The following is a 15,000-nucleotide window of genomic DNA, read 5'->3' as shown; positions in this document are numbered from 1 at the left end:
AGCTCCATCCCCTCCTCCCGGCAGCCATCCGTCGCTCGGGTAGTCCGCCTCGAACATGTCGATTCTGAGGTCGGGGGTTGAAAGGGGCGCGGGCGACGCTATGCTCGGTTTCGCCGATGCATCGCAAGAGCATTGGCCGGGAGACTCTGTCGCTCTCGGGACGGGAGGCGGGAAGCTTTCCACCGGGTCTCCTGATGGAAGAGCCGCAGAAATGGCTGGAGGAGGGAGAGTTACAGATGGACTGATGGAAGTGCCGGAGGCTGTGATGTGCGGTGTGATCAGTGAGGATCTTTTGGTGAGGGAGATGTCTGGCACGATGCTAGCACTGAATTCCTCCTCTGTCTGGGTACTGTCCGTGGACGCCGACGGACACAGGAGCGGCACTGTGTCAGCCGTGTTAAGGGGACCGACGAGGGACATGTCGGCGGTTAGTGGCTCTGTAAACGGCACTGCCTCCGTTGAACTGAGTGTGCCCATGATGGACACGCCCACGGTGACGGGAGACAGCAGGGTTGAAGATTTTCTTCTTGAAGCACGCGATGGAACGGTAGTGGAGGAAGATGTTGATGTGAATGTTGAGCTTACTGTGTTTGCTGCCCGCAAGGGGGAGGCGAGGGGGGTGCAGGTCACCCGACAAGAAGCTGATATGGCACTAAGTTCCATGTTCATGACACATGGAGCTGCGTCACTCAAAGGTTTGTGTTCTAAAAGTACACTATCGACGTCCTTTTCCGTGTCACTCGAGAGATCCATCAGATTGACACTTTCGATGCTTTCCAGGCTGACCGGCTGAGGCGGTACGCGTGCCTGGACCCTCGGGTCCGGAGGAGGAGGGAGAGGGGGCACCACAACCTCACACGCCATCTTTTTCAGTTTCTGACCCAAGCCTGTTTCACTGCCTCGTCTCCCGGTCGCGTCTCCCGTTACCTTCGGCGTGAATATTGACCCTAGTGATTTTTTTCTATCCTGACACAGCACGGCCCTGTGCGTCTGTTCTTGCTCTGATCTTGCCGGTCCCTGCCCCAGCACTGCTGTTTGTGCCAGAAAGTTTTTTTTGGTTTGATTTAGTGGCCTTTTTTCGGCAAGTGATGGAAAAGGAATCTGCTGTTGCTGCTGACCCTGGCGCGAACTTGGCCGAACTTCTGGGACAGAGGTAGGGGAGTCAACCTGGTGCTGTCTCACGGGAGTTCGAGGGCGCCGCGGATTCTGGCCAGGCTTCATGAGGCTCGACGGGATGTGGGGGTTGGTTAGGCGGGCATGATGGGCGGGCTGGGAGGGCTGGAAGCTCTGGGGCCCAGGTCGAGGGTCCGGTTGGCTCGTCTCTCCTCCAGCGGCCCCCTTAGGGTCCTCGCGCTCTTGTTCCAACGTCATCATCCCTGCGGGAGAGGAAGACAATCTTTCATTCGAGGCAAGAAATATTCGACTCCAATGGCTATAAAATGCAATAGCTATAAAATGGCTACTCAATGCATAGAGATTTATACTTATCCTAAAGATAGCAGGAAATAATAGCTAGATAGTGGAATTGAATGCCATAAAAGAAAACATAGCAGCCAGTTAGAAAAATAAGGAAGATTGAGAGATGAATAAACTTATCTTCCTCATGAAAGAAATCCTTAGAATAACCACACTACGGTTTTATTTGTAGCAGCCTTTATGTAATTGTTTCAGATTTTAGTGTCATGCTTCACATGAATATATAATAGTATTTAACACAATGTACAGTTGTTTTTCCGTATCCCCTCTGTTTCTTGACCTTCCATATATTGAAGGTGAAAAATGCAGTGTAATGACTATAGAACAAAAGTTCTGCTAATAATGAAGAGGCAGAGGTTATAAAGAAGTATGGCATGAAAATGTTACCGATGTTTTGCAAGAACAATTAGCATTTTATGTACTTTCTCAGTGCAAAAAGGTATTAGTTGTGGAGAGACAACAACACATATTGGTTTTGCCTGACATCTTTCTTTGATATGAAATGACATAGTAAATTTGTTTCTTATATTTTTCTTAGTCGATATAAGAATGAGCTGCTTCCGTCCGCCCAAACAATCAGCAAATAAGCAAGATGGGTTATCGAGCAGGAACTTCCGTGTTGTAATGGCATTTCCCCGATCCCCATATTTCGGATCCTGGAAATCCTTGATATGATGACCTCCACGTCTGGACTCTGCGGAGAGCCTTCACCCACTGCGGGTTTGGCAAAATATTTCCCCTCAGTCAGTCAGTGCATAACTCTAGCTCAATATGTGTAAATATATATATATATATATATATATATATATATATATATATATTTACTTATGATATGTGTGTGGCAGATAATTTTGAAAATGTCCCACTCAGTTTCCAAAGAACCAAAGCTATGTAAAGCGTTTGTGTATGAAGATGGAATCCAGGTGGATTCCGAAACTGTTGTCTCACTTTTAATAAATCTATTTTTATATTGTTGGTTTTTCTACCATGTATGTATATATTTGTGTATGTGTATGTATGTATGTGTGTGTGTGCGTGTGTGTGTGTGTGTGTGTGTGTGTGTGTGTGTGTGTGTGTGTGTGTGTGTGTGTGTGTGTGTCGTTGTGTGTGTGTGTGTGTGTGTGTGTGTGTGTGTGTGTGTGTGTGTGTGTGTGTGTGTGCGTGCGTGTTTGTGTGTGTTCATGCGTGCGTGTGTGTGTGTATGTGTGTGTGTTCATGCGTGCGTGTGTGTGTATGTGTGTGTGTGTCTCTTTATGTATATATATATATATATATATATATATATACATATTCTTTCCACGCACACACACACTTGTATATATGTGTGTGTGGGTGATATATGCACGTGGACACACACACATATATATAATATATATGTATGTATGTGTGTATATATATATGTGCACATATATACACACATATATGTATATATACATATATATATATATATATGTGTGTGTGTGTGCACATATCTACACACATTTGTATATATATATATATATATATATATATATATATATATATATATATGCACATATATACACACATATATGTATATATAATATATATATATATATATATATATATACACACATGAGTGTTTGTGTGTGAATATGTATATATATTATATATATGCATCTATATATATTCATATATATATATATATAGATATATATTCATATATACATATATGTATATGTATATGTATATGTATATGTATATGTATATATATATAATATATATATATACTACTGACTAATCCTAGCCCTTATACCATGCAAATCCAACCAAGAGTGCTTGCTGAAGCACCATGGTCAGATGAAAGGATCTGAGTCAGGCAGATTTTTCTGCTATTGAAGTTTATCTCCAAGAAATGTCTCTAAGCCGATGGAAAACAGCCAAGAAAGTGAGTGTTTCCAAAACTTTAGTTGCAAAAGTGAGAAGAAAACTTGATAACTTGGAAAACTTTGAACCTAACTGAGGAGGGAAAAGTGAAAGAAAGCCTGCCTCCGCTCCCAGACAAGGCAGAATGTTTGTAAATATGGTTAAACAAAATCGCTCAGAGTCATCAAAGCAACTGGCCAATGAATGGAGTAACTATGGTGTAAGCTATCTACAGTCAGGTAAAATATGAATGTGCATGCAGACCAACTAAAGGCGTCTTCTGTACATGTCATAAATAATAATTCAGAATTAAAGTTAATCCAAATCCACAGTACTTGCACAGAAGATAAAAGGCACACTGTCAGGCGAATGATTCAATCTGATTATTAGTAAATCTGCTGTTTTACATGAAAAAGAAGGTATTTGTGTAACGACAATTAGCATTCACCCTCTACAAGCTTTTTATTATACGCTAATGTCGATAAGGAAAGGTTTACTACAGAGGGGAAATATATATATATATATATATATATATATATATATATATATATATATATATATATTTATATATATATAAACTATTATTATATCATGGTGATATATATCTGTGTCAATACAAATAAGGTGATGTATATGGGTTCAATAGCCTATAAATATCGCAGACAACCAAAATGAATGTGTCAAACAAAAATGAGATACTCATAATATCAATTTATATTCACGGGTGCTCTTGTAGTAATATCGTAGTCTTGCCTGAAATGTAATTATATCACGGTGTCCCAGAAAATCGCCTAATCATGCATTTCTGCTTTATTTTTATTTATTTCTTATACAATAAATACTATTGATATGTGTACTTAGTAAAGTATATCATATCTTTGTTAAACCGTCAAATGTTTTTATTTGCATTATTATGTTGTCAAAAAATACCAAGTCCTCAGTCCATTTTAAGTGAGTAATGTCAGAAAGTTGAATAACTTGATACACTAAAACAGGATAAATATTTAAACCTTATTACTCTAGAATGATCTTTCAAGTCTTCTCTTCCAATGATGATAATTTTTAATATACAAAATGCGGCTGTATATACAGTGTGGCTACTCTGAAATCAGCATGGTCTTCATAGAATAAATATGGCAGTAGAAATACTGTTTGGCCAAGAGACACCATCTTGGGTTTTAAGGGGACCGTCCCTGAGAAAATGCCGATTTTCACTTTTTTGTTGAAAAATAGAGAATGATCTTACAGATTTTAATGAAATTTGTAGGATGAAATCTTACACATCTTTATACTGAATTTTATTCAATTTGACCCAAAGGAATTGTAGGCACAACGAAAAATCTATTTTTTAAAGTCAACTCTAGCCTTCTCGCGTCCTAGAGTTATTACTAAATTTTCTATATTACTTTTGCTGAGAAAACCTCTAGGTCATATAAAAAAAAAACGTATTCCAATTTGGAAATTCATTAATTCGTTCTATGCGCATACTGACGTTCTGTTTAGGGAAAAAAGCGTTATGAGATCGGACAAAAACTGTAAGCCGGGAGAAGTCTGAAATATGAAGAAAAAAAAACTTTACAAGTAATCAACCGTCAAACTTTTTTCTTATTTTTCTATATTTTTTTCGCTTGCTTACTGGCTACTTTTTACATAAGAGAAAGCCCACCCATTGCTCTATTTCTTGTTCTTTATTTCATTCAGATCGGATCAATAGTTATTGCACAGCATCACAAAATACAATAATATAACACTGTAGTCATCCTGCGCCGTAACTATGCGGTCCACGTGACCATAAAATAACGTTGTAATATCACGTCCACACACTTCTAAACTCGTTTTTCTGACGTCAGGAGTCCTCTATTCCTCATATTACCCTCCACCTCGGTTGTCCCATTTTCTTTTTTACCTCCCCCCCCCCCCCCCCGACCGAAAATGGGAGGTAGGGAAGATAAGGGGGTGTGGGGTAAATATAAATATAAATTACCCATAAGCAAACAGGGTGTACAACAGGAGGAAGGGAGAGTAAGAAGATAGCTAATACTTACTACTCATGGTTCCTGGTCCCCTTTCAACCGAGATGAGGAAATATCCTCAACTCAGTTGAAATACTCCTTCGGAGAGTATCATGGGCTACCGACCCACTGTGAAATTCGCTGATCAGCGAAATAGTTGTCCGGGGTTAGGTCCTCGTTTGACCACCTAATTTTTCTTCGAGGGAGTTCATATTTACGTAGGTAATTCTACAGTAGTATACGAATCTGAAACAGGGCATAACTCATTTTCGATCCCTCAAACCCAGGGACGGTCCCCTTAAGGGACTTATATCGCCTTCAAATTGAGATAGACGGTTTAGCCATGTCATTATAAAAAACAAACGCAAAACAAATTAGTAACCACGGAGTTGTGTAACATCTGTTGATCTATTAATTGTCTCCCTTAAGTGATTTCCGTAGGTGTTTGTGCCACTTGTGTCTCAGAAGCGACACTGATACCTCTAGCAATACCAGGGAAGATAACATTACATCTATCAACGCATTTCGAGCAACGATTTTCTGCAGTCATGACCCTTCCATGAGGTTCACCATCCTTTAGTGTTGTTTTAAAGCACACCGCATCAGCAATGGTGTCAATAAGTTTAGTCATGTTACATCTCTCCTCCCTCCAGATGTTTTGGCTCAAGATTTAGATGCCATTTCAACTGCTGCGCTGTCAGATGAGCCATGTTGTGTTGAAGACTGCATTGCTGTCGAGATTGGACTCTTCCATTACTACCAGACTTCAGTAAACTCAGCATGGATGAACTCGGCAACGAAAAACTTCCGATATTTTATCCCGAATGAAGAAGCTCCTTGGTAGTTTTGACAAGACGATCTTTCTACAGCTTTCTACCAGCGCCTGCCTTCACATATTCAACAGGGATTATTCACAGTAAAAGGAAAGCTCACCGTCAACGAACTCGCTAAAGTAGCAGATGAGTTTATGGTGTCGCTCCCTAACTTCTCTGTCTCGTTGCATTTCTACCAACAGTAAGCCATGTTACAAGTCAAGGAGGAAGAAATGACATATGCTTCTATCACAGCAAATTCAAGGAAGTAGCAAAGAAATGTTTTCAGCCCTGTAACTTTAACAAACATGCTTCTTCATGTGTGGGACCTAGTCTCTAACATCATGTTCTTAGTCGACATTGGCGCATTTTGCCTGCAATGGCAAGTCAAAAATCACTCCCTCCAATCATGAACTAGTATGTAGCCAAGGGATCTACAATCCCTGTATATAAACAGACTCTTACACTCAACCTCAATCTTCAGTGCACATTTAGTGGATTTTCTATGCAGCAGCTGTGTCTCAAGCCATACTTGGTGCCGATTTTTTTTAGAAACTGCAACCTCCTAGTTGAAATTAAAAATTGGAGACTCCTTGACACTACTTCTGCAAAGTCTACTAATGCTCAACTTCTACATGGAAATACCTTGCAGATTTCCACAATCGATGCCAACCCATTTGCATCATTATTGAAGTCCTTTCCTTCACTTACTCAGCCATACTCAGCAACCCTTCCTATAAAGCATTCCATAACTCATTACATCGAAACAACTTGTCGACCTAGACATGCTAAGTCTCGTTGATAGCCTCCAGAACGGTATCCCTTAGTAAAAGAAGAGTTTGAGTCCCTACTAAGTCTGGGAAATTATCCATGCAAACTCAAGCAATTGGTTATCTGCACTGCATGTCGTTTCTAAGAAGAAAAGGCCCTGCGGAGATTACAGGGCTCTCAATGCTCAGATACTGATGGATCATTACCCAATTCTAAACATTCATGAATTTACGTCACAACTTTCTGGATGTTTCATCTTCTCCAAAACTGATCTGGTTAAAGCATTCCACCAAATACCAGTTCACCCTTCAGACATCCTGAAAACATCCATTACCATCCCATTTGGCTTGTGTGAATATGTCTGAATGCTTTTAGAAATGAAGAATGCTGCACAAATATTTCAACGTTTTATTGATGAAGTTTTACAAGGGCTACCATTTTTCTTTGCTTATATTAATGATCTACTCATCGCTAGTAAGGATGATGCTGAACATCGGGCTTCAATTGTCTGAATGATTATGGTATCCATATTAAAATAGACAAGAGTGTGCATGGAGTTTCGTCTCGTGATTTTCTTGGCCACACAGTTTCTGCAGAAGAAATCACTCAGCCAAATGTGAGGCCATTCAACAGTTTCCTAGAAATGATTAACTACTACAAAAGATTCATTTCAAAGTGTTCTCTACTTCTCCAACCTCTATTCCATAATCAAGTCATGCAAGAGAGGTCAGTCAGTTGCTCTTGTCTGGACTCCTGAAGCTGATATTGCCTACAATGCTGCTAAGCAAGCCCTCGGTGCAGTAACTACACTCAGCTTTCCCAGTCAAGATGTTCCAACATCCATTACTAAAAATGCCTCCAACACTGGCACTGGAGCTTTTCTGCAACAATATGTGGAAGATGGAAGGAAACTTTGAACCTTTATCTCAAAGAAATTAAATAATGCTAAACAGAACTATAGCACATTTGATTGAGAATTTATATCTGTTTATAAAGTGAACAAACGATTTTGGCATTTAGTTGAAGGCAAGGAGTTCCATGTTCACCAACCACAAGCCACTCTACTATCTTCAACAAGTTTACCTACACTCCTCGACAACTTCGTCATATTGACTACATTTCATAGTTCATCCAATACATCAAAGGCCAATATAATACTCTAGCTGATGCCTATCTCGCTATGTCTCTGCTGCCGATTCTTCCCTCATCTATTATGCAGCAATTGCCGCAGACCAAGCCAATGATGCTGAGCTGTAGCAACTGAAAGATAATCCTGCATTTCAACTGAAGAAAAATAAAGTTCCTGGAACAGATGTAGACCTATAAGCTGATGTTTCTACTGACATCATTTATCCATATCTGCTCCAGAAATATTTAATGTTCCCATCCTGGAGATACATTTGGACTGGTATTAACAAAGATGTAAAAAACTGGACATATTCTTGCATTAAGTAACTCACCATGCAGTTTCTCTGTCTCAAACCAGTTATCTCTAGATTCGACCATGATAGATGGTTTAGCCACCCCTCTATAACAACAATAAATATAATAGTAATAAACGACAAGACAACACTCTTTCTCGTGTGTGATATCGGGGCATGGGTAGGGTATTTTTTTTTTAGGGTGTTGCTAGCAAGGATCAAGTTTTTGCTAGCAAGGATCAAGTTTTTACTCTGAATGTGGAACATAACTGTGATGTTATTAAAAGCTTTCTTTTTTATTTGATATATTGCATAAGTTAGGAATGTTTTTTCCAACCTGAAAATAACATTGCCTTTTCTGTGCCCATAAACTCGGAAATTGTCTGTGGGATTTTCTTTTCAATGAGTTATATCTGCATTGTGAATATCCTAAAACTTATAAAAATATATGTTGATGAAGTTTTGCATACATCTGTGACAGGAAAATGTCAGAATTTGTTTCGTTATTGCTTATGTGCAGGATTAATCTTTAAGCTCAAAAATAAATTTAATCCTGGACGCTGCCATAGCGCATATACATTAAAGATCTGGCTTAAACTTAAATACTGGAATAACTTTCATGGCGCGTACAGAAGACGCCCTAAGGTTGCAAAGTTTAACAATACCATGAGAAAGAAACAAATGGCCTGGGCAAAGGCTCACAAGTATTGGACTGGAAAAAGGTAAATCCAACTTAAATCTTCATTTTCACTACATTTTATGTGATGCAAACAGGAAAAAAATATATATTATGTACAAAATACAACATCTAATATGATGCGCATGTTTCATTCAAAATCGAGATAAAAACAAGGTCATGTTGGAGATGGAGTTCGAGAAGATTTCTGTAAGTGTTCCAGATATATCATAGCTTGTATTGTAATTTTATTTGTAGGTTTGTTTCTCTGATGAGTCTACAGTAGAAATACTGATAAACAAACTTTTTTTTATTAGAAAAACCAACTTAGAGAAGAGTCAGAGAGCACAAGTAAAATTTCCAACCAAGGTGATGGTTTGCTCTGTGATCTTTGCCATAGGTACTTGTATAGGGTAACTTAAATCATGCTGGATATCATGGCATCATTAAAAGACGTCTTTTACAGATAATGACTGCATTTTCATGCTTGATAATCATAGTATCAGAGTGCGTGTTTGGCATGAAAACAAACACACACACATACACACACTTTTATATATATACATATATATATGTAAGTAGTTATGTATGTATATATATGTACATAAGTATTTATATTTATACATATGTATATATAAGTAATTATGTATATATATACATATATATATATGTATGTATGTATGTGTGTAAGAATTTATGTTTATGTACATATATGTGTATATAGACATATATTTATATGTGTTGGTGTATAGGACTGCTGCGATTGTCCAGTGGTTAGACCCTCGTTGTCCTGAGTTCAATTCCCCGCCACGGCAGTCGTAAAAATGCCTGCGCTCTGACTGCTAGCTCGAGCCAAAGAAAACGACATATCGCCTTGAAAAGTTCCATTGGTGTCCAGCGGAAGTCACCGCTGTGGCACAAGTGTTAGCGCACCGAACCGCGGTTGATTAGGAAGGACATCCAATCAGGCAAGGGTGGCACAGCCTTTGTCCTGCAATGGAATTAAAAAAAAAAAAAAAAAAAAAAATATATATATATATATATATGTATAGATAAATTGATAGAGATTTGTGTACATACATTTATATATACATATATATGTGAGAGAGAGAAAAATAGGTAGATATAGACATGCTTGTGTGTGCATATATATATATATATATATATATATATATATATATATATATATATATATAATGTGTTTGAATATAGATATGGATATATATCTATATCTATATATATTTATATATATATATATTCATATAAGCACATATGTATGTGTGCGTGCATATATATATATATATATATATATATATATATATGTATTAATATATATATATGTATTAATATATATATATATACATATATACATACGCACGGGGGTAACGCCGACGGCGGTGCGTAGCCGCATCCACCCTTCGCTTCCAGTCACGGGGGCCCTTACGGCGAGTCTCCACGCAGGCCCTCGCCCCGTCTCTTAACTCCTCGTGACAAGACTAGTCGAGCTGCCCAAGCCATGACCTAGGAGTTGACCAAGCCATGGTCAAGGAGGTCATGGCTTGGTCCACTACTCAGGATTGTCTTGTAAAGAGACAACCTGATGGGTAGGACCATATATCCTAAGTTGGCAATCCCGGATTATGCAAGTAACAGGTTCCATGCCGGTCTCACGGTGTAGCTGTCGGTTCGATACATAGTCCAGCCAAGTGTACCCCATAATCTCGCATAAGGACTTGTTAGAAAAGGCATCAAAATGAGATTCCAAGGCACTAGATAGCGTGCTGGTTTCACTACCATGCAGCAAAACTGGCTGTATCAAGGCCTTGAAGACATGTAGCTTGGTCCTTCTGCAAATGTACCGACATCTCTAAATGCTCTTGTTGATCGAGTTCATTGCTCCTGCTACCAAGGATAAGTCCCATATGCTGAGCCTCGCCAGGTCTATGCCCATGAGGGGAGCCTGGCCTGTGTCGACTAATGCCGACTCGCTAATGTGTGTCAGCTGGTGCTGACTCGGCTGGGCTTAGTCCTTACCCGCCGTGGTGCCCAGCCACAGCAGTAGTCTCCAGGCGACAATTGCAACTACTCTGCCTGGGTAGGGTGCGAATCGCCGACCCGTCGGATTGGAGGCCAAGACGTTGTCACTGTACTAACCCGGAGGCTTTCTGCTACTGACCTCTTGGTCTGACAGCCTAAAGACATGAACTATACTACCGAGGTATGTAAAGCTCTCTATGTCTTCAACGGTCTTACAACATAGCATAACCTAAGTATATAATCTTGAAATTAAATCAATAATCTGTGTCAGAATTTTCCTAAGTCTCAGAATCTCCCATAGTAATTCTCGATGCAATCCCCTTTTTGAGGTCGATGTAGGCTGCATACAACCCACAAACGAACTCATAACGGCATTCCACAAAGACTCGAAGAAATAGGATGCGGTATATTGTGGACTTTCCAGGAGTGTATCCAGACTGCTCCAGTCTCTGGTGCTTTAGTAGGTAGTCATGGATTTATTTCATAAGTATGTGGCCAAAAACCTTGAATGGTATAATGAGCAGTATTATGCCATGATGTCTACTACAGTCACATAGATCCCCTTTTCCCTTCCAGAAAGGGATGACCATGCCCCTCAACAGGTCATGAGGAATGGAACCAGACTGCCAGATGGCAGTCAAGACTGCATGCATAGGTTCACCCCCAGCTTTTAGCACTTCACATATCACATATGCCTTCAGCTTTCTCACACTTCAGCTTGGAGATTGCTATCATAACCTCAGTTAAGGTAGGCAGTCCCTTGCTGGTGGGTGGGTTCGGCAAAGGAATTGTAAGACCACTTGCATCCAAACTAACTGCTGGAGGGTTTATCTGGTACACTGCTGAAAATACTCAGCCCAACGTTCACGAACCCCAACATGATCTGAGATGATCTGTCCATCCACTGAGCAGACTGCAGTCATCTGTGAGAAGGGCTTAGAGTTCAGTTTTCTCAAGGCTTGGTAGGCTGGGTAAAGGTCATTTACCAAGAAATGGCCTTCAACCTCCTCAGCAAGGTTCCTGATGAACTGCTCCTTGTCCCTTCTCAGCAGTGTCCAAGCCTTATATATCAAGGAACAATGCAAGTCCTCATTACCATTCAGCCGAGCCATGCGACACACTTCTGTGGCCTCAAATATCTCTGGTGAGATGAAATTCTGCCTTGCCCTCAGGCATTTGCCAATGGACTCCTGTGCTGCTTTAAATGTTTCGTGCTTGAAGAACTCCCACAGAGTTACTGGGTCCATGAAAACCATTCAGAGACTGCCATGGTGAACCTCTGGGCACACTCCTCCTCAATCTGTCCAAGTGTAACATCGTGGAGTGGCCATTGAAGTTATGAGAAGTTTTGAAGTGGACCTGAAGGTAGCCACAACTAGCCTATGGTCAGTGCCAAAGAACTCAGTACTCCAGTAAACCCTGCAGTTCTGAAGGATCCTCCAGTGAATGCTGACCGGAATGTGGTCGATCTCCTTGGCCACACACCCCTAACAGAAACCGCCTTGGCACATTGGGGGGGCTTGAGGTCCCAATGAGCTGGTGAGCCGGACCAGAGGGCTACCCATACTGGAGGGGTCACTAGTGAGGGATGAGACAAAACGGCTTCCTGGTGCACCAAGGCCTATGAGAGGGGATGGTGCACCCACCCCTGGTTCATTCCATCTTGGGCCTGGGAGAACTCTCCCATGTGTTTTTACCCTGGGTGGCGTCACCTATTACCAGGAGACAGGAGTCTTGGAGGTTAGGGATGCTGCACGCTGCGCCCTGCAGCTAGCAACACACCTCTTTGGTCGTCTGTTCTGGTTAGACAGGTGGCTTGATCAAGGCCCGGTCAAGTCAATCAGCTGGTCAAATATGGCTAGGGTCAAGCAGGCACTGTCCAACTGGTAGCGCATAGGTCCCGCAACTACCATCAGTACTGTAATAATGACTGTGTATATTTCCTCACTAACCCTGTGGCTGTTGGAAAATTTGAGCCCCAACTACAGCTTCTCTTCGTTGGACTCCATGGTGGGGGGGGTGAGGAAATGAAGATTTATAATTTGTATGATTTCTACAAATTTACAAAGAACTTGCTCTATCCCTGACGACCTTCGCAATCCCCTGGCCAATACCTCTGGAACATCACATATTGTCACTCTGGAACCTTACCAGATTCCAAAGGGCAAGAATGGGAATCATAATGGTTCCCAAGCTCCCAAACCGAGTAAGAAGGAGAAAAGTCCTCCTCAATCCATTAAGGAAATCTTGCCTGGTAAATATGAAAGTGTATCATATAGTAAATACCTAGTAGTGAAGACAATTGATGGTGTATCTATGATGGATCTTGATATTTTTGAAGTACATCGGAAGATAGTTCAGGTATGTCAACGTGATCAACAGCGAGATGGTAGCCTGATAGTTGAGGTTTCATCACCAGACGAGTAGATGCAGTTTTACTGAGTGTGACACACCCATATATTTCCAATATGCGACATTCCTGGGGTTTAAGTTTCATGTTCTCCTCACAAAACCCTCAATCAGTGTAAAGGACCTGATGAAGTATTCTAAGGAGAAACTGTTAGAAGAACTAAAGAATTTTAATACAGTGGCAGTAAAACGTTTTAAGAAGAAAGTTGATGGTTTAGAACTGTTGACACCAGCTCTTCTAACTTTTGAATTGTTAGTCCTACCTGAATCAGTTAAATTGGCATGGTACCACCGCAAGGTAAAGCCATATAAGCCAAACCCTATGCGGTGCCTCCACTGCCAGGGTTATGGGCATGGAGCCAATACTTGCCATCTTAAGGAAAATGGACAATCAAGAGTGTGTGTCAAGTATTGTACAACAGGTCATCAAGGAAATGACAACTGTCCAGGTCCAATATGCTATTACCAGTGGAGAGATCATGAAGCTTCTTCAAAGCAATGTAAAAGGTACAAGTTTGAAAAAGAAGTATTGATAATAAGGAGCAAGGAGAAAGTGTTACAGAAACAAAGCAACATGCCCGTGTGCTGTTTGCTCAGCCGGGTAGGTCCTTTGCCTCAGTTCTAGCCCATCCTCTTTCCTGCCATCCCTTACCCTCTAATAATTCTAACACCACACACTCTGCCACTACCTTTAGGCCTCAGCCTGCAAATGTTGAAACTGCCTCTGGTGAGTTATTCCACCAGAAACGGAATAGGAGTGAAGGGTCTATTAAGAAGACTCCTCCCAAAGTAAGGTCTTTGGAGTCATCAGTTAAGGCTCCAGCTGCCACCACATCCACAGGGGCCTCTATTGCTAGGCAGAATACCCCTGAAGTAAAGGCTCAGGGCGCCCTTTGCACAGGCAGAGGGGACTCCACTGCTAGACAAAATGCTCCTTTGCTCAAGCAAAGAAATTCTGAGCCTGTCCAAAGGAAGCCTGTGGAAACAAGTTCCACCCATCAAAAGGTACTCCCAAGATGCTGGAAAAGGACAGCCTAAAGGTGTGGGGCGGGCCTTAACTACGGGTGCTGCAAAACACCTAATGAAGTAGTTCGTCAACTTGAAGAACTGGATACCCTAATGCAGTGGAACTGACAGGGAATTCATGCAAAATGGGAAGAACTGCAACATCTGATAGCTTCATGTAATCCAGTTTGTATATGCCTACAAGAGATTATGACCAGAGAAAATCGTCCAATTTCCCTGAGACGATTCCAAGTTCAAGCCCATTATGGAACCTTTGATATTGGACTTCATGATGAAATTGCAGTGATGGTTCGTCAGGATATTCCCTTCCAGGCCATCCACCTGCAGATGACACTGCAGGTGAAGGCTGTGAGAATAGGCTTGACACGACCTTACACTGTTGCATCCATCTACCTCCCTCCACAAGATCTCAACATTGATGATCGTGAAGATTTACTTGGGCAGTTGCCTCATCCATTTCTACTCTTGGGAGACTT

General features: G+C 41.0%; 1 protein-coding gene across 1 annotated transcript in view; it reads right to left on the bottom strand.

The window, feature by feature from the left end:
- LOC125030665 overlaps positions 1-15,000 on the bottom strand; it is a 79,170-nt gene that overhangs the window by 708 nt on the left and 63,462 nt on the right. Inside the window, exon 2 of the mRNA XM_047620858.1 lies at positions 1-1,376. This exon is cut by the window's left edge and continues 708 nt beyond it. Within this exon, the coding sequence (XP_047476814.1) occupies positions 1-1,374 (1,374 nt within the window). The 5' untranslated portion in view covers positions 1,375-1,376. The remainder of the gene's footprint in view (positions 1,377-15,000) is intronic.

The sequence above is a fragment of the Penaeus chinensis genome, chromosome 11 (genome assembly GCF_019202785.1).
Source record: "Penaeus chinensis breed Huanghai No. 1 chromosome 11, ASM1920278v2, whole genome shotgun sequence".
Classification (NCBI taxonomy): Eukaryota; Metazoa; Arthropoda; class Malacostraca; order Decapoda; family Penaeidae; genus Penaeus; species Penaeus chinensis.
The sequence above is the reverse complement of the archived record's forward strand: the minus strand, read 5'-3'. Positions and strand labels throughout refer to the sequence as shown.